General features: G+C 39.8%; 1 protein-coding gene across 8 annotated transcripts in view; it reads left to right on the forward strand.

Annotated features, from left to right (window-relative positions):
- The window catches only part of LOC121854214 (uncharacterized peptidase C1-like protein F26E4.3), a 108,254-nt gene extending 87,113 nt beyond the window's left edge, over nt 1-21,141 (forward strand). For all 8 annotated transcript variants that reach the window (XM_042348712.1, XM_042348714.1, XM_042348717.1 and 5 more), the window contains 7 exons: nt 3,767-3,953; nt 5,031-5,197; nt 5,654-5,788; nt 12,387-12,498; nt 13,616-13,721; nt 14,908-15,059; nt 15,635-21,141. In XM_042348712.1, the coding sequence (XP_042204646.1) occupies nt 3,767-3,953; nt 5,031-5,197; nt 5,654-5,788; nt 12,387-12,498; nt 13,616-13,721; nt 14,908-15,059; nt 15,635-15,844 (1,069 nt within the window). In that variant the 3' untranslated portion in view covers nt 15,845-21,141. The remainder of the gene's footprint in view (nt 1-3,766; nt 3,954-5,030; nt 5,198-5,653; nt 5,789-12,386; nt 12,499-13,615; nt 13,722-14,907; nt 15,060-15,634) is intronic.
- Nucleotides 21,142-21,428: the final 287 nt, after the last annotated feature.

The raw sequence follows: 21,428 nt of genomic DNA on the forward strand, positions 1-21,428 counted from the left end.
ATAGTTTAATTCTCATTTAACAACAGCAAAGAGTTCGCAGATATATAGAGACCCTAATTTTTGACCGACAGTTTAGAGACATAAAAATAATGTTAAATTTTGCGGACCATTAAATTTATCTAATCATTAAGCGGCCAGTGTTATTATCTATGGCTACACCCACAGTACGATGACCAGTGTTGGAAAGGTACCAAGAATACGATGGTTTAAACCTTATAAATTTCTTGAAAGGAGGTGACAGGTATCTAACTTAACAATATTGTTTTAAGTTTAGTTTAGTTGGTTTGTGACTGGAAGTACAGAGCTTGGTGATTCTGTTCGTGGTACTGTATTTATCTTCAACATTGGCCATCCCCCCTCCCCCACTTCTCGTCTCCCAGCTCCACGCCTGACTGTCAGGTGTTATCGTGCAGGCCACCAGCGAGGGGGAGATTGATGGAATGAGTTTTAAAAATGGCATAGAGTTATGGGTGTATAAAAAGCCACTGCACTCTACTTACTACATGCTTGTGAATTAAAAATAAAATGGGGTATGTCATTATTTTCATTTATTATTATTATTATTATTATTATTATTATTATTATATTAATTAAAATTAATCTAAGTGTTGTTGTGGTGGTTTGATCAGCTCGAATTCACAACAATGATTTATTGGTAAGGGTCGAGGTAGTGTCAAACGTGAGCTCGGATTCACTGAGTTGAAACGGTCATTTCAGTCAAAGCAGGACTGTTGAGGTAGCTAGACAGACCAGGCTGCAGGGTGTGTGTGTTCGTTTGCTTTCTGGTATGCAGACGTAAACAAGACAGACGTCACGTAGTGTGGAGTAATCACATGGCGGGTGGTAACAGCACTAGCCTTAATCTGGAGAATCTTCTTGTCTCCATGTCTGTCTACCAACCAATATTGTGTTCCTGAGGAGAAAAGCCGTCTCTCTTCCTGAGCAGAGTAGCATTGTGCGTGTTCCTGAGCAGAGGAACATTGTGTGTATTCCTGAGCGGAGGAGGAGGAGTAGTGTGTGTGTTCCTGAGCAGAGGAGCAGTGTGTGTTCCTGAGCAGAGGAGCATTGTGTGTGTGTTCCTGAGCAGAGGAGCTGTGTGTGTGTTCCTGAGCAGAGAGCATTGTGCGTGTTCCTGAGCAGAGGTGTGTGTGAGCGGAGGAGGAGGAGTAGTGTGTGTGTTCCTGAGCAGAGGAGCAGTGTGTGTTCCTGAGCAGAGGAGCATTGTGTGTGTGTTCCTGAGCAGAGGAGCTGTGTGTGTGTGTGTGTGTGTGTTCCTGAGCAGAGGAGCAGTGTGTGTGTGTGTGTGTGTGTGTGTTCCTGAGCAGAGGAGCAGTGTGTGCGTGTGTGTTCTTGAGCAGAGGAGCAGTGTGTGTGTGTTTGTTCCTGAGCAGAGGAGCAGTGTGTGCGTGTTTGTTCCCAGAGGAACAGTGTGTGTGTGTTCCTGAGCAGAGTAGCATGTGTTCTGAGCAGAGGAGCAGTGTGTGTTCTGAGCAGTGTGTGTTCTGAGCAGAGCATGTGTGTGTGTGTGTTCCTGAGCAGAGGAGGAGGAGGAGGTGTGTGTGTTCCTGGAGCAGAGGAGCATGTGTGTGTGTGTGTGTGTGTGTTCCTGAGCAGAGGAGCAGTGTGTGTGTGTGTGTGTTCCTGTGTGTGTGTGTGTTCCTGAGCAGAGGAGCAGTGTGTGTGTGTGTGTGTGTGTTCCTGAGCAGAGGAGCAGTGTGTGTGTGTGTGTGTGTGTGTGTGTGTGTTCCTGAGCAGAGGAGCAGTGTGTGCGTGTTTGTTCCTGAGCAGAGGAGCAGTGTGTGTGTGTGTGTGTGTGTGTTCCTGAGCAGAGGGCAGTGTGTGCGTGTGTGTTCCTGAGCAGAGGAGCAGTGTGTGCGTGTGTGTTCTTGAGCAGAGGAGCAGTGTGTGCGTGTTTGTTCCTGAGCAGAGGAGCAGTGTGTGTGTGTGTGTGTTCCTGAGCAGAGGAGCAGTGTGTGTGTGTGTGTTCCTGAACAGAGGGCAGTGTGTGTGTGTTCTGAACAGAGGAGCAGTGTGTGTGTGTTCCTGAGCAGAGGAGCAGTGTGTGTGTGTTCCTGAACAGAGGAGCAGTGTGTGTGTGTGTTCCTGAGCAGAGGAGCAGTGTGTGTGTGTTCCTGAACAGAGGAGCAGTGTGTGTGTGTTCCTGAGCAGAGGAGCAGTCATTCCTTAACTTGTGTGGACTGGTGAAGCAGTGACCGGGAGAATAAGGTATCCAGAGAAAGACTGGGGTACTTTGACCTGGGGGAGGGGGTGTCATATGGGGACGACCGGAGGAGTATCCACAACGAGACAGAAAAGAGTGAACCATCAACTATTTCGAAAATAGTTTGTAACGATTTGTCATAGAGGATTATTCATGTTAGTGCATTTAACATCAAATTATAGTTATTTTGTAGGGTGTTTGTGATACTAATGGTAGTGGTCTCTTAAATGTTAATTATTCTTTACCTTTAAATCTAAGTGTATGTTTGACATTATATCTCGCTTCATAATGTGAATTATTCAGTAGTTCACTCTCATACTTAGTAACAACTCGGTGCTAAATGGTGACAATAATTAATTTTAAATAAAATAATAATAAAGCAATCAGAATTATCTCCTTAACTCTTATCCCCTTCACTACGGGGACGCCGCTTTTAATAATGTATTTGGCAAACGTCAGACAATTTTATTCAACTCGGGGCCCGTACGCAAGGGGTTAGAAGAGTCTCCGCTAAGAGGATTTAGAGAAAAAGAAAAAATATAGAAATAAAGAAACCTAGGACAGAGAACGGATGAAGGTGAATAATCTGCAAAGAGGACTAAATAATTTGAAAGTGGATGGTAGGCATGCGTTGGAGAGAAGAGGAGAAAGTTGGAAGCATAGGGTGTAGGCCACTCTAGAAGTGAAAGGGGTGGACATCCAGGACGTAACGATATGCGTGAATGATCGGGAAAGGTCATGTTGATGGTGAGTGTGGTCAGCATGGTTTACCAAGAGAGAGATTACCATACCAGAACACAGCTGATACGGCAATAAGAGTGACTGAATATATAACGTATATATATAACGTGGCCTCCAGCCTCCCCCAACAGCCACACCTTCGCCGCCATTTTATTATCTTAAAAATTAAATATCCTAATACACAAGTAGCTATCCTAGCTATGTTGAATTAGTGGAGCCGCAGATCTATGCGGCATTCAGTGACTGTAGCCTCATAGTGATTGAGTAACACCAAATGTAGGAGGAGTGTTAACAACTGTTAACGTGTGGTTATAGATTGAATAAGATTAAATTTGTATATTCCGAACAGCATGTAGTGTAGGCTCATTTATTGTGTAAATATTGTGTTTTAAGTTCCCATGCCACCCAAAGCCATAAAACCTTGACCATGGTCAGTCTGGGGAGCACGTTGTGGTTAAACTGTATAATAGTCCTCTCATCTTTAGCCTTGTTCATCATTCAAGCTCACCACCAGCCAGTTGTTTCCGCCAGCTAGTGTTAGGGGGGAAAGCCTCTGGGTAATGGGAGAATGTTTCCATTGGTCAAGGTAGTGGCTATAGCGTAATGTACAGTAGCTGCTCAAGAACTCTTGTTTTTCTTGGACAAGTTCCGCTATGTTTCCACCAGCAAAGCATTTGGGGAAAAACCATGGGACTTACCAGGCATAACTGTAGGCCAGTCTCAGGTCACGTATAGCTGTACCTCTTTCCTGCAGGTCTTGTTGCTCTTGGGTGATGTTTAAATTCCTCTCTGTCTGCCCATCAGTAAGTGTCAAGGAGGGCAGCTGTTGTGCGATACCGATCCTTGCATGATCGATGAGCAGGTAATTGAGAATGTGAACCGAGGCCAGCGTCAGTACACCTGGAGGGCCAGCAACTACTCCGCCTTCTGGGGAAGGAAGGCCCGCGACGGCCTATTGCTTCGTACTGGCACACACAACCCTGAAGCCCTGGTTAGTTATTTCCTTTCATATATATATATATATATATATATATATATATATATATATATATATATATATATATATATATATATATATATATATATATATATATATATATATATATTCTAGACTGATGACTCTTGGCAAACTGAACATATTATGGGAAGATAGTTATATAGGGTGATTGCACACAGTTAGAGGGACACCTACAAAAAATGTAATTATGAAACACACAAGCACTTGATGCGTGAAAATCAAGACTCGCTAAGCCTCTGTTTTCCCCAAGGGGAGATGGGTGGAGGCTGCTTAGTCAAAGTTTTAATTCGTTGTCATAAAATCTAGATCTTAATCATTTCCTATGTAGTTGACAGCTAATTGTGGACTTTGTTAGGCATTCCTTTGACTCGTTAACTTTGTATTTAACAATTCCTTAGCGACTAATTTTATAACTGCTGTCATTGGGTAACTGTTAAACTCGATCCCCTTCTCACAGTTCACATTACTTTTAAAAGAACCTACTCATAATTATGAACAATCACGCGGCAGGTAAGACATTTACATGGCAATAACTGAGACTTACAAAGTTTGGTCATAATTTTAGTTCTGGGAACACTACATTGTTATACGACCCTCTCCGCTACACCCAAACACATACAACCGCATTACACCATGAAACGAGTGAATGTACACCATTTTAACTCTCGTTAAACTCGATATTTCTTGGGTCAGATGACAGGAAGTTTGTCTAGGGTGTTATGTGAAAAAAAATTAATTAAAAAAAATCCTCCTGTTATAAATTATTTACTGTAGGATTTATAAATATCTATATTATCATTACCTACATTAGTTTTCCTTTAAAATATAATTAAAATGCAAGTAACCGCTTCCTAGTTAGTATAGAAGAACATCCCAACGGCAAGTATCCACATAAACTAGTGCTTGTTAGTACAAACATGCCTCCCTCCTAGATAAAATAAACAAATCCTCCTGGTTTGTTAATTAAGCCTTAGGTTCCTGTTACCTTGTATGAAATTTCATATTTGCAAGCATAAAAACACTAACTACTAACCAGTTCTCTGTCAACAGTCGATGAAGATGTACCCCATCTTGCTGAGGCCGGAGTTGTCTCGCATCCCCAGCCGGTTCGATGTTCGGAACAAGCGTGATTGGCGGGGCCGCGTGAGTGAAGTAAGAGATCAGGGGTGGTGTGGTGCTTCCTGGGCCTTCTCCACTCTGGGCGTCACTCAGGACAGGTGAGTTGCTAGGTCGTATGAATAACCAGAAGTGATGTAATGCCTCTTGGACTATCTTGGTTGTCAGTCAGATTGATGAGCGAGGAAACCTACTGTTCACCTTCACCTTGTTTATTATCACATGGATACATTTTTAAAGTTTTCTTGCTCGCCAAGAAAAGGTGGACTAATATTTCAGGGTGGTGTAATTATGTACTGTATCTGATGAGTAGAGAAGTTAGGTAAGATTCAGGAGAAGGGAGGGGCTGCATGTAGGCCTGCACATTATTAAGATGATGTTGATATTACAAAATTCTACCTGCGTTTTGAGTTCCTCTCATGCAATTCCGCCAGATACACTCTTTTGCCTTGTACTTGTAATGACTTTAGTAAACTAAAGGGAGATTGTGAATGTTGAGATTTGATAAGCACTTAAAGAATAAAAGGAATATCATGACTACCCCTTCCTTCCCAAAGGTTGTCCATCGAGTCTCTGGGTAACGAGACGGTGACGCTGGCACCTCAACACCTCCTCAGCTGTGACAGACGCGGCCAAAGCGGCTGTAACGGCGGACACGTAGACAGGGCTTGGCAGTACCTCAGGAAGTTTGGGTGAGTCGGTCTCTTCCTTACTCAACATGTGTTACTTCCTTCACTTACTGCCTGTATTTTTCTTGTTTAAACACACACAATCTATTGAGACGCACCACCATTAGTTCTTTCGTGTGCAAATATGATACTTTTGTTGATATTTGTCTGTTTTTCTCAGAGGTACTTGGAAGCACTACTGACGGAAAACTTCATCGATGGTAAAAATCGATAACCTCCCTGTGAATCCCTTTCTTCCATTGACCGTTTATTGAGGCTTCAGTTACGTTACCATATTTCAGCCTTAACCATTGCCCCTCACACCCTCTATGCAGTATTCTAATTTACTTTTATCCACACCCACTTTTTCCAGGATGCTACCTGTCCTTTTCTATACAGAGAGAAGGGTTCGGATCGAAATACTCTGTCGACCTTACTGGTCTTGTTCCTCTCTCTATATGGTATATTTTGGCCTCTTTTTTTACAACTTACTCCTCTGTTTCGGGAAGCTCCCCAAGACCTCCATTTGGACAAGGATTCCCACCTTATTCCTAAGTTCACCCCCCGCTGGTGTCTCGGGGGGAACAACTACACATTCACGTTAGAATAAAAGGGACCCTCCCTCCCTGACCCCTTCATCTGTTTGTCCTGATATGTTGAGTTGTTTTGGTTCTGGAAAGTCAGTTGCGCAATTAGATGTTTGCAACGTGGTACGTTGTTATTTCTTGCATAACTTAATTCTACAGGTATTAGAGAGTGAGTGTACCATCAATTACTGAAAGAATATCGAGCTAAAACTCACTCATTGTTCTTTTTTCACGAGGAATAAGACTAATATTGTCATTTGTCCATCAGTTGTCAACTACAGTTAATTAACTTGTTCCATCTTTATTAAGACATAGGACATAATATTTTATTATATATCAAATCCCTACACTTAGCTAATACTGCGGGAAGGATCGCCTCACTCATACACTTGTACCATTATTATGATTAATACTTACACAGTACTGTGGGTGGAGTCCGTACCACCAAGCACTGAGCACAGCGGAGTAATTGACGACAGAGAAGGAGGTTGGCATGACCAATTATGTAACAATTATGTTCGATTGGAGTTATAAACATGAGACCAATCTCTGCCTTTGTGTGGGAATATTTGTGTTTTATGGGCGTGGGTAGTGGGCAGTTATATGTGGGCGGCCCTGGGCTTGTAGGCGATCCCTTATCATTATATCCTTTTCACCAGTGATCGGCTTGTTAGCCGCTTGGGCGGTATATCACTTTTTTTAAAGGATTTGTTGGAATATTACCTACGCGGACCTTAAGCTAAAATGCTGGTCCACCCACTGCTGGGGTAAAACACCAGCATCTTTTTAGTTAACTGTACATCTCCCCCAATAACTTGAGGGTGGATGCCCGGTTCTGTAGAGTTTCTTGAGAGAGGTTGATGGTTAGTCTTTTGGCAACCTTCTCTGCTGTGATACGGGGTTGTATGTTTCTCCTAGCAAATTGTGTTCCAGGGCACTCTATGAGGTAGTGCTGCAGTGAGTTTTCTGCTCCGCTGTCGCAGGTCTTGCACATGCGTTGCTCTGCTGATTTCCAAATGCATGGTTATCTCAGTCTCAGTCGATGGAAGTTGACTTCTTCCCTTCTTGTTATATACTTCATGAGTGATGGTCTCTCATAATTCGTGACCAGATAGTACCACCTGGCCAATCGTGATACTGGTGTTAATCTTATATATTTGTCTATTTTCCACTAGGCAGTTCGTGTTATTGTGGTCTTCTTTATTTGCTCCTGACTGGGCGGGATGCTCATCTCAATGTTTCGCTGTCCTAACGCAGACTTGGCAGCAGTATCAGCTCGTTCATTCCCTGGAATTCCGATATGACTGGGCACCCAGTTAATGATAACTTACCGATATTGTCCTAACCCTTGCAGTAGACCAACAATAGATGTTATGAGATGAATGTTGTCTCGGGGATCTCTGCATTGTAATGCTTCAATAGCACATCGTGAGTCGGTGTGGTTTACAACGCCTTGTTGACTGTTTATGGAAGCGTGTCTTAGGGCTCCAAGTATGGCAGCTAGCTCAACTTGCAAAGTGGAGCATCCATCTGAGGTTCTCCAAAGGGACGTGTTACCTCTTTCTATGGTGAAGGCTGCTCCTGTTTTCGTACTGGTGGGCTTTACGGAACCGTCTGTGTAATGCACTGTACTATTGTTTGGTGTTAGAGCCTTCATGTTTCTCTGCCACCTGTCGGAGCTTATGTGGGTTAGAGTCGGCCTTTCTTACCCAGTTTGTAGAATGTTGAAGACTGCTGACGGGGACTCCCACAGTGCTGCGGTGTTCTAGTCTGGACTCATAGTATCAGGTCGTTTACTGAGGATTGTTTTATTCAATTCCAGTCGATTTACAGCGTCAGCTGCGCAGAATAGCCATGTTTTCTTATTGAAGGCAACTTTGTTAAGGTTCAGTGCTCTTAAGAGTCCATTCTTGATGTCACTTTCCCGAGCACTGGTAATCAGTTTTGTTGCAAAGCACGCTGTTAATCGTTCCGTCCTGGTTTTGAGAGATGAGACCTGTCTCCATGTGTAAGTTTTATTTTTTTTCCCACATTGGTACCTTGACAATGACTCTTAGCGTTATTCTGGGCAACCTCCAATTTCTCCCACTGCCTCGAGTGTATTAAGAGCCGGTGTCGTAGTCTGTTAATGATCGAATGGCGTGTATACATAAAACGTTCATAGGACTGCATGTCCCACATCCACCTTGGGTCCTCTGAAGCCAGACACAAATATGCGTACCTTGTTGACCGGGGTGTCAAGGTCAAACTGTTGTGGATCCCCTCTCACATAGGCCTCCTAAAACATGACAGAGTTGATGCCCTCGCCAAACTCGCGTCTAATAAAGACACCGTTGAATACAATTTGGGTCTGTCAAAAAGAACCCTTAAAACTTTAATTAGGAAAGAACTTATTGATGAATTTGACGCAAGTAGACTAGTGCAAACAGGCACTAGTCGATCCATAGTTTACCATGATGAGATGTATCAAGTGAAACATGTATATAGAGCAAGTAACAAGATCACTAGATTACAGGATGATGTAACCGCTAGATTGAGGTTAGGATATAAGTACCTCTGGCAGTATGTTCCTCAATCAGATGTAAACAAGACTAAATGTAAAGTGTGTGGCCAGACATATAGCCACACACTTGAACACTACGTCCTCGACTGTGTGAAGATAGAACCTTTTAGGGACAGGTCCAAGCACACTGTGTGTGAAATGGCACAACACTTCATCTCTAATGGCAAGATAGCCGTCATATTGAGATTGTATCCACTTTTTTGCACTTAGTAACTATATCAGTTCTCATGTATAGAACCAAATACACAATGTGCTTGAATACTTCTCACGCAAATGTGAATAACAAAGTGCGCGGCCAGACATACTGCCTCACACGCCTGTACTCACGCATTTGTGAATAAGTTACCCTTTATGTATAGAACTAAACAAATAATGTAATTGAAATACTGTGTAACAATCAGTGCCATAATATACTGACAACGGGGGTTAATTATTATGACCCGTTGTAAACTTTACTCTGGAATCCTTTTGCGCTTCCGCTCACAGGATGAGTGTGGGGTGCACAATAAAGTAGCCGCTGTAAGTGGCAAAATCAAATCAAATCAAATCAATGTCATAGCTCTCATCATGTCGACTCTCTTGCCCATTCGATCTCTTAGATAGTTTATCTCTGTCAAATTTGAGGCCTTTGTCAATCCAGATGCCCAGGTATTTGTATACATTGAGCCATTGTAGGGCAATACCTTTGTCATGGTTTTGGTATGAATCGGTGGTAGTAGGAGTGGATTATATTATATAAAGATAATAATATGTCGTATTTCTTATTTCTTACCGTAGAGTTCGATACCTTCACACTGATTACTTACATCCATCTAAGTTATTGGTTACACTTTGTCATAACCAGTCAGTCATTACCTTTAGTAATAATATGATAGGATCACAGATACGGGCAGATAATTGCACTTACATTTATTTGTCAAGCTTCCATACAATGATTTACAATTTGCATGGATATATGATTCACTCACGTTCACGCTGTAATAATATTAATCTTCTAAAAGAGGGAATTTCCAACTTGGGGACACATGTGATTACTCTACTGTGGGTATGACTTAACAGAGCCTTAATTCTTCAAGTGATACATTTACTGCCAGCCTGGATTGCTTTGTTACAACCAGGCTTCATCACAAGAACTTCTTTCCACGGCCATAGTACAAAAAGTACTCTTGGGTTACCACACATTGTCTCGCGTCACTGACAGTCACTGTAGACGGTTATCGCGGCAAGGAGAACTGGTAAGCGTGACTTGAATTAACCATTTAGGTGCAATAGACCAGCCTGGATTGCTCTTGTTGCAACCAGGCATCCACACGTGATATTTCCACAGGGATAACAAACCTAGGTTAACACACTTAGTCTCGTGTCGATCACGGTCACTGTAGACGGGTGTCGTGCAGGAGAACTCTGTGAGCGTGAATTAATTAACCATTTACTGTAGGTTTGATAGGCCAGCCTGGATTGCTCTTGTCGCAACCAGGCATTCACACGTGATATTTCCACGGGATAACAACCTAGGTTAACACGCTTAGCCTCGTGTCGACGACGGTTCACAGGACGGAGTGGCGGTGGAGGACTCTGTGTGGTGTCCCCCCCCCCTTTTAGGGGGGAGAGGATGGAGACGACGTCTTAACTAACCCATGGCTCAGGGGATACTCCTTAAAATGAGGTTTTTGGGTGTGAAGCGATGAACAGTACAACACTGTTTCACTGCCCACCCCCCTAAAGGCTGGCTAACATACACTAATTGAAAAATACATGTCCCAGTTATGCCTCGCCGGTCGTCTTATCTCTAGTAAAACAAACTTTGGCGGTGGTTGCGTGGGTAAGCCTAACGCAACCCATGACAACCTTGTATTTGCAGTTGTGTCACCGGCTCATTGTGTCCAATCCTCATGGCTTTCGATTTTAGGATTAATATCTTGAGCCCGAGACTCGTACATTCTTCCCTGATGAGGTCTAGTGCTCTTTGGACTTTGATGATCTGGTTTCTGCCTTTTACTTTAGTACCCTCTTGAAAGGGGAGCCGACATAAATTTTCCATGAGGAGGGAGGAGTTCTTAGTCCAACTCTCGGTATATCACGTACTGGTTCCAAGATGTATCTGTGCCATTGTTGATCAAGTCTGGTCTTAAATGAGCTCACACGCTTTGTCGTCACAGTGCTCTCTGGCAGATTGTTCCAAGAGCCACAACATTCACCTTGTTTTAGGACCTGGAGATAACAAGTTATGTCGCGCTGCTGGGAGACTGGTGGAGTGCCCCAGTTCTTAGATATCTTCGTCGTAAGCACCTCTCCGAGTGCCGGGGAAAGACGGATCTCACCGTCTCTCGTTGGTGCTGAGGGGGTGCCTGCCATAGGACGTCCTCTCCTTCGTGGAAAAAGACGGCCTTTTATACAAGCTTTGAATTGTAACAATTAACGTTAAAATGGTTTTTGCGGCATTTATGACTTAAATTGCTGTACCGCCAAGGATGTTCTTACCACGTTCAATCAATCGATCCTGAAGCTGACAGATGTTCCTGTACCGTTTCACGATCCCCATTGTCGATACTGTACTCTGAAACTTTGTATGTTGCCAAAGGATCCAAATTTCAAGCCTAAGCTAATATCTACGTATATTCTGCCAAGGGTATAATTTTAGTGTTAACATTTGCATAATAGAATAATATTCGCAATCGAACTAAGTAAACCTCTCAACACCGATAGTAATTGCCTGGTGAGGAAATATTTCCAGACAACACAGATTCTAAAGGACAGTATGCATCTTGGCTCTGTGACCTCAGTGGAAAATAACAACAATATTGTAACATGAGCTGCCCACACACCCAGGGCTGCTGTTTATCAAGCCATCAAAGTATTTTATTCATATCTCTTGGTTGGCTACTACAGTCCTTCATTCTAAACATTTTGGGGGGCTGTTTTTACCAATCCTCCAAGATTTTGTATCTCTCTGAGGACCCAATTTTTATTTCATTCATTTACCCCAGTCTCCGCCTTCCCATGGCCCCCGTACCCTAAACTGTTTTGATTAATATTTGTTATTATCCCCTGATCCTTAAATATGTAACCAATGAGTCTCTTTTTTTTCAAGTATTTTTCTTGAAGTTTTTTCTTTATTTAATTCTTTATTTGCTTTCCTGCCAGTGTAACTTATTTTTAACTTGGCTTATAACACCACATTTTAAAGGGCTTTAATATTTTTATGCTACATGCTAAATGTTATAGACTCGATTATGCAGCTTTTCTGCATGATGGTGTGTGGACCAAAACTTTTAGTAGCACATAGGGAGACTTTTCTAATAACTGGGTGAACAAATCTCAGGCCAACAGCCTTCCCAGTCTGAAGTGACTGTATGGGTCCTTGCTGCTCTTTTAAATAGGGTTTTGGTAAGCCATTGACAGTCTTTTTTCATTCACTGGTGAATTTCCTGCCTGGTTATCATTTTCATGACCTCCTTTCACGCTCCTTCAGTGTGGTGAACGAGGAGTGCTACGAGTACGAGAGTGGGCGGACAGGGAAGCTCCCCAGGTGCCGTATTCCACGCAACGCAAACCTCTTCAACCTCCGCTGTTCTGCAAATGACGTTAGTATTGCTGGGCCTCCCTCATCTTGCTTTTATCACTGCGCACGCGCACACACACACACACCACACACACCCACACACACCACACCCACACACACCACACACACACACCACACACCACACCACACACACACACACACACACACACACACACACACACACACACACACTACAGTAGATCGGATGGCTGCTGAAAAGTTAATATTACTATAGAGTACTTGCATTCACCCTAAAGGTTTCGTAAGTTTATTATGATCACAGTCATCCATTTCCTAGAACTGTCCTTTCTCGAATATCTCATTGGTGGTGTTAGCTGCCAAGTCATATCTACAGTACACTCCTTACAACATTGGCAGGATAGTGTTAAGCAGTAGATTCACCTGATGCACCTGTACACTGATGGTTCAAGATATTAGTACTTGTTGTTTAATTACATGATTTTACCTACACTTTACTATGAATCTAAAATACAATCACAATATTTATTAGTCTAGAAAACTTTACTGCTGCAAAATAATAAATCTGAATGTTTTATATACCGGTACAGAATTGTTGTATACTTTCTATTAGCTATAATATCCCAAATTTTAAGTATAATACCTGTGCTTACAGGTTACAGTACAGTACAGTACAGTACAGTACAGGATACTGTATGCATTTCATATAGTTCCAAGCGTCTCATTATTGATATTAGACTCGTAAACGTTTTTGCACATGTCTCGTAGCACTAAACGTTGCAAATTTGATATTCTTTTATTATAACTTATGAATCTTCGTAACACAATGTAAAACAGGATTAAATAGTACCAATCTATTGTCACTAATGGTTAGTTAAAGTACCAATAAATGTGCATAACTGTCAAGATATTCCCATAGTATTAATACCACGTACATTGTCTATACAATATATTTTACCATCATTCTATATATCCTATAGTGTGTATACTTAATACCAAGTTCATTTCAACAATATATAACACCAATACTTTTAATATCAATTCTGTGTAATATTTAAGTGTTATGTTATTAATATTGTACTAGAATCACAGACATATAGTAAAATATAAAGTATGGTACTGTAGTGTTAACTTTGATGTACGTTTGTGTGTGTGTACAGGTGGTGTACCAGAGGAGGAACCTGTACAGGACTGAACCAGCCTACCGCATCTCTGGGAAGGAAGTCGATATTCAGTGGGAGATTCTTACCAACGGCCCCGTCCAAGGTAATGTTCTGTCGTCAGTTGTTTTTGTAAGATGTGTGTCACTGGTGTGTTTTTATTATACGTGTGTGTGTATGTGTGTGTGTGTTTTATTTGTTTGTTTATTTATTTATTTAATGATTCACTTGGCTGAGACAAACCATTACCACACGAACTTAATGAATGTCATACAAAAATGAGAATACTGTATTAGTGTCAGATCGTTACACTGTAAATCCAGTTTTCTTCGCGAAATAATGAATCTACAAATATTCTAAATGACTGCCAGTGATAGTCTGCTAATGCTAGTCTGTCGACGAAAGTGTGTTGTCTATAGAGTGTCTGTGGATTATAATTATTAGAGAACAGGTGTTAAAGTTGTCCTGGTGACCCCAAAGATGGTGATGGCACTATGAAGAAATCCTAGAACTACTATTGTTATCAGCAAAAGCATAGAAGAAGAATTTCTCTCTCTCTCTCTCTCTCTCTCTCTCTCTCTCTCTCTCTCTCTCTCTCAAACGCATAGGTACTGTTGACGGAAAGGCCCTGCGCCGAAGTCCAAAAAGTTCATTCAGTGACCATCCCTCTTCATTTACACCAGAGTACAGTAGTTGATTTACGGTAAAACACGAAAATACTGTCCAAAAATATTATAAAATTCGTATCCGAACTCTATTATCTAAACGGGATGATCAAGATAGGTTTACTTATCACCAATTAGGAGAGAGTATTAACACAGGAAATCAATTTTGGGACGTTATATTTCATGCTTCACTGCTAAATTCAACCTCTTACATATTCACAGCTTTGGGGATATTCACCACACAAACCATTAGGAACTTGTACCCTGGAGTGTTTCACATTACCCGGGGTTATACATATCGTGTGTTATTTAATATTTTACATATAAATTGTGTATTTTATCTTTTTATGGATAAAATATCTTTGCTAGCTATCTCAAGTGTTTTGGATAGCAGACATATTGTAGCTATTTGAAGACAGTAATTTGAAGTCAGTCATTGTAGTAGGTGAATCAGATAGTTTATACCCTGAACAACATAATATTTAACAGTACAATGCACTTTCATTATTCACTCCTCTTTTAAAGGAGTGAACAGTCAAAACTAAATAACTTTACACTTTCTCTTAAGAGATTAAATAGTAAGAATTAATAAAATTTTCATGTAGTAAATTCGTTTTGTATCCTCAGCGATGATGAAGGTGCACAAGGATCTGTTTATGTACCAGAGTGGTGTGTACTCCCACACTCGCCTGACGGGAGAGGAGACGGCCACACACTCTGTCAGGATCATTGGCTGGGGAGAAGATAACACTGTTGCCTCTCCACCAGTCAAATACTGGGTGAGGACCCTACCCCATATTGTTTAAATAAAAAAAATTACATATCCTAATGACATATTGAATCACTGAAAAATTTGGGTGTAGTGGCCACTGCACTATAAGGGAAAATGATCTGTGTTATGCAGTCAGTAAATGTATGTGAATATGTATACAATAGTTTGTAAGTACGGTATTGATTGTGTGGGGTAAAGTTATGATGCATAATATCTTACAAATAATTGGTAGCAGATGGGCAGGGTGTACAGTACAGTACTTTGTTTTAAAGCACCACCAAAATCTGTTTTTCAAACGAGGTGAACAAACCAAAGCTAACTTAATAGTTCAAGGTTAGCTTTACTAAGGTTTAGATTGGCTCTTGCAGTCTACTTTTAAATGAATTTATGAATGGTTTAGCTTCAGCTTGTCCTGCTTGTGAGTACATTCTTATCACTGAGCTCTGTGCTGCTAGTCAGAGATTTATCACTTTTTTTTTTTTGGTGACTAGTGTATTTTTTAGCCTAGAATATGCACTTAAATACCTTATTGCTATAATACTGCAATACATTATAATTTATAACATTAACATTGTGTTGCAGCTGGTGGCCAACTCATGGGGCACTGACTGGGGTGAGCGAGGTTATTTCAGGATCGCCCGCGGTTACAACGAATCCGACATTGAGTCCTTCATCATCGCTGTTCGTGTGCGTCTTGGTGAGTACGCTACAGGAGGACGACGGCGGGCTCTTCGGCGACCAGGGCGCAGGAACTACAGCAACCGTCTCCGAAACTACAGGGCCAAGAACTAATAGCTTATGGGAGCCAGTATACTGTAGTTGTTTAGTGCCTACTTCTTGAATTTTTGCAATGCATCATATATCCTTAGGAGTGATGTATATGTTAATATAGATTACTATAAAGGGTGAAATTTAATAATGTAGTGACTGTATCATAATATTATTTATAATGTATTGCAAATCTAATACCCTTATGTAAGTTAGGTATGAAACTTTTAAAAACCTTTCATTGGTACATTGGTGTAGAGATAAGTTGAACAAAATGTGTGGGACTTGAAGGTACTGTCATCATTTCCTTCACTAATTAAAAGCACAAATAGATATATATTTAAATGAACTAATCCGGTTTATTTCTTATCAACATGAATATTCTTAGTAAGTGTTGATAATATTGTAAATATATCTACTGATAAGAATTTCTCATTCGGATACACTATACCCTCTTTAGTTCGACAAAAAGGGGCACTGGGTCACTCAAATTACCGAAAATACGAATTTATAGAGTTCGAAATATTTTACTCGATAAATTCTAATTTTTTTTGTCCGATTATGTTTGTTTTCTGTTGATTTTTTAATCTTATTCGCATCGTTCAGAAGATAATTCCAACCAACGAACATACTGTACTCAGTTACCATGCCTTGGCTGCCACATAATACTTTATAATTACCTGTATTGTACAGTGGAAATATATTTTTTTTTCTAAATGTACATACAGTAATAATAAAGTAAATAATACAGTAATAAATATATGTAACACTTACATTGTGAAGTGAACTGATAATATGTAGATGATTATAAATCCCGGGAGAACACTAGCGTCCACCCTGCATACTGCACGTGTAGTAAACAACAGGGTGTTGCCATACGTACGGGCATCCATGATGCAATAATAGTTTGCGTGCGGTTTTGTAACCAATTGCATTAATTTAACTTACTAAATATATTGCAAAAATACTCTTTCAAATTTACATTTCCTACAAATCTAAAAAAAAAAAACTGCTAAGCATCTCAATTGTTGAGGTGGCACACCACATAACCTCTCCTGCGTTGGTGACCTGCTCTCAATGATAATAGCAAGACCCGAGATTACATGCTACTAAGACAATTCCCAGAGAGAAGATTTCTTCTTGCATGGACGATTCTCATAAACACAATTCTCAGAAAGACGATTATAGCTAAAAATCGTCCATGCATCACAAATTCTATCTCTATTAGCCATGAACTGTCCCTTTAACCGTTGATTCTTTCCGGGTTAATAGGGCTGGAACATGTTAAAGTATATAGGGTTTGAGTAGCCAAACCCAATTGTCCGTTCTGTATTTATTGAGAAACTATATCATATACAGTTCCAAGTGTATATCACCATAACTTAATCACTGTAGCTATGAGTGTTAAAATGAGGACGGGGGCTATATTAAATAGCTCTTCGAACTACGTCCGGTTGGTGTGAGGGGTTGAGTGACAGTGCCCAAAGCAACCGGCTTTTATATGCTGACCTTAACAGTCATATGGCCGCGCCTCAAGGAACTTACCCATCACATGATGTGACCATGTCACCTCAAAGCCAGTGGAAAGTTACAGAGGGTGATATCATTATATAAACCCAATGTACTGCCCTGACATTTATATAAGAACAAAGGGGCTAATACAGCCAGAATTCTCCAATACCTTGAACTGAAATCAACTTGGAATTTTTCCGGAAAAAAAAATCTCCATTCTGGGTCTGCGAACATGTTTCTGGGGTTGAAAATCATGAGCATTTGCTTGGAAATTTACAAAAAATCTCCAGAAAATCTCTCCATTTTTTTACAGCGGGTCTGGTAGCAAATTCCAAGGATGAAATAATGCATAATTCTGGAAAATTATGGAAGCTCCTTCCAATTCTTTTTCGGGTGAGGGAGAATGAAATAATGTGTAATTCTGAAAACTACATTTTTTAAAGGACTGGGAGCAAATTCCAAGGATGAAATAATGTCCAATTTCCGGAAAATTACAAACTTTTCCAAGTACCCGGGACAATTCCCGGGATGTTGGATTATTCCAAATTTGAGAGTCGTCTCATTACCCGAAAATCTCTCGTTCCCGGAAGATCTCTGCACCAATTATTATAGGATCTTATGAATTGTATTAGGATGAATGAATTGTGGATATACTCATAATATTAATTAAATTAGGAAAAAAATACACCCTAAATTATATTTGGAATGTTTATTGTAAAAATTACCGGAAGATGGGGTAGTTGGGCCATTGCAGGGGTGATTGGACTTTGTTTGGAAATGTTTTGCTTCAAAGTCCTGAAAATGTTTGTAGATACTTACTTTTGTCGATTCAGATTTATTTAGAATATACCAATGGGCCATAGTGTTTCCCAACTTGGAATATGTAGTTATTTTACTTTTGCTTTTTTTTGCAGTACAACATCGTTAAAAAGTCCTTTAAATTCTTGAAAATCTTTCTTAATGGAGTCAATTTATTGACATTTCAAATATCCTTTGAAATTTAAGAAAAAAAAAACAGGCAAATATTTTCTGTACTTTAAAATCTTAGGGTATTGGCCGTTTCCTCCCAAATTCATCACCTAACTTAAATGACCTCACTATTTCCACCTTTTATTAGCCTTGACGCTAATATGAGTCGCCTGACGTCAAGTGACCTGACAACAGGTCGCGTGAATATTAAGCTTGTTAATCTGACTTACGGACAGGATCTACAAATACTTTTTTTCACATATACGAATACTGTACAAATATGACATGAAATATTGAATACAGTACAAATGAATAACAGACGGGAATCGGCCAAGTAGGATTACACCTGACCCAAGCCAGATTGGGGATCTGGGAGAGCACAGTTGAATCGACGAGCCTGAATTTTCAAGTCCGTGGCCGTGCAGATTTTCGTTTAATTAATTTATTTTTAAACATTCGAGTTAAGCCAAGATCCCAGTTATAACGTTCCTAATTAACCAGGTACAGTGTATATCAAAAGTTTTTAATGCCATTTATTTTATTAACATTCACATGTGGTATTAAAAATTATTACTTTCATACTAAAAATATAAAAAATGACTTGTATCATTTATCATGTAATTCATAACTTTTAAAAGCAGTTATAAACACGTATAGAGATCACCCGTGGTTACTGTTCGCCATCGTATCAAAATACACGTTTCTCTACCGTCAGTCACCTAGTCTTTCATATGCCATGTCACTTATGTCAAGGAGTAGTGACACAACACTCATGCACATACTGTACTGTATAACATTTGAAAAAAAAAAAACCTGGTAGAAACTGGGTTGGGTGAACATTGTATAAAGTAAATAATTCTAAATACAAGATGTACTCTTTAGCTGCAAAGTTCGAATGATGTGTATTTCTTATATAGGATCAGAGAAAGTGTATGTGTGTTTGGTTCTGGTGAGATGTTTGTGATAGCGACAACGATTCGTCTTTGTTTTTTAAGATGTTTCATGTAAATGAGTGATACAGTTTGAGACAGCCTCTTATTGATTTAGAAATGTTTACCGGTAGTTAATGTTAAGCTGGAGTACAGGTAATACATGATAACCTGAATGATTAAGCTACATAACTTTGCTGATACAATGGTAACTAATAATTAGATGGTATTTTATAGAACTCGGCCAAAAGCATACATTCTTTTGTCCTTTGCTTAAGTTAATCATTTATGTTTATATAATACTGATCAAAGCACTGCCACTTATGGAAGCTTTAAATGTTATTTAGTATTTGCAGTGTGATGCAAATATACTGTATAGTTTAGATTCATATTTTTCTAAGTACTGTATATTGATAACTTTCTTCTCTGATGTCCTTCAGTTTCGAACAATCCTTCTAGTTCATGTTGAAATCCATATTATTTATACAATTTTCTTATTACTATGATGTTAATTCAAAATGCAAGAGTAAGAATTAAGATTATGCCATACTTTTAATGTTCATTAGTCCAATGTGAACATTTTGTCTCCGCAGGTAGGACAAGTTAATGAGATTGTCCGGTACTGTACACAACCACAGTGTGGGGCAGACATGAGGCTAATTATAATTATAATCTTGTAAAAGTAATTTCTTGCAATTATGGTGTATTCAAAATCGTAAGTTTAATAAAAATATTTTATATCTGAATTCACAATCTTATCATAATCAAACATTTTCAAAAACCTGTTTTCATATTGTAAAAATAATCTAGCTTCTATACTTTATAATAGTGATTGTAATCTTATCCACCCAAATAATATTCTTATTCTCTTATCATAATATGATTACAATTGCTTAAAAAATGAGGAGCTCGTTTCGAGTACTGTCACACCATCTGGTCACCGAAATATGCTAGAGACCATCAGTTGATTGAAAATATCCAGACAGGTACCTGCACTACAGCGCCTTAGTTTCCCAGAGAGTTTAGAACACCTGCAACTGCCTAGCTTACTGTATACTAGGCAGGCAAGGGTCGACTTAATAGAGATCTATAAATACCTCATAGGGCATTAGTCAAGTGTCCATATCTGGAGCTGTAAGATGTGTGAGCTCATTCAAGACCAGACTTAACCAACACTGGCGTGGGTACAGATACATCTTGGAACCACTACATGTCCAGTACTTTCCAACAGTGCATAACAGATGTAACTGTAGTCCCAAGTGGCTAACACGCTGATCAGTGGCGAAGAGGATAAAGTAAAGAATAGAAATTTACTTACAGGGATGCAGTTCTGTACATGTCAATGGACATTTAAATTTTCTTGCCACCTTGATTAGTCTCGTGTCAACGTGGCGTCATGTGACTTCACCAATGTAATCTGTAACCATATAATGTGCCTCAGTTCCTACTCGACCATCCCGACGGGTCTGGAAGCACATTATCAGTACTGCATTACAGAATACTCCTGTGGCCTGGCGCCATCTATTATTATCAGCCATTTTGATATACTGTACCCACTTCAGGTGGCAGCGTTAAAGCCAAAGCTGAATTTTTAAGCTACCTAATTTCTTACAGTTGTAATGAGGAATGTAAGTGTAACCCAGGGAATTCATAATCGTAATCAAAAGTAATGAAGCCAGTGTAATTACATGTGTAATGTAAAAAAAAAAAATCACTAATCATAATCCAAATTATTGATATATTTTAATCGACAATCGTATAATCGGCCATATGTCTGGTGTGTATGGTCCTAAGCCTTGATAGTAAGGATTATTATTTCCTCTGTGTTGTCACTATAAAATTAAGACGTTTCTGAAACCTTTGTACAATAGATAACTTTTTCCATACTCAAATAAAAATAATATATACGTTTCCAGTGTTTCATTTATTTCCTGCAGGTTTTTTAGGTTAAAATTCTGATTGTCCCGATTTCAAACATTCATGATGAAAAAAACTAAAAAGGGCTGCAGCAGAAACCAATATAGGATAATTAAGAGCTCGGGAAGGTTTATTTTCAACCAATAGAAGTTCGATATTAGCTTGCGTTGTGGCTTTGTAAACATAAGGGGTATTCAGTTTCTTCCTTCATATATAAATTGAGACCTTGATGGTGTGACTGTGGCATGGGTGGTGTGACTGGCATGGGTGATGTGACGAGC

This window comes from Homarus americanus, unplaced genomic scaffold (assembly GCF_018991925.1).
Source record: "Homarus americanus isolate GMGI-L3 unplaced genomic scaffold, GMGI_Hamer_2.0 scaffold56910, whole genome shotgun sequence".
Taxonomy (NCBI): Eukaryota; Metazoa; Arthropoda; class Malacostraca; order Decapoda; family Nephropidae; genus Homarus; species Homarus americanus.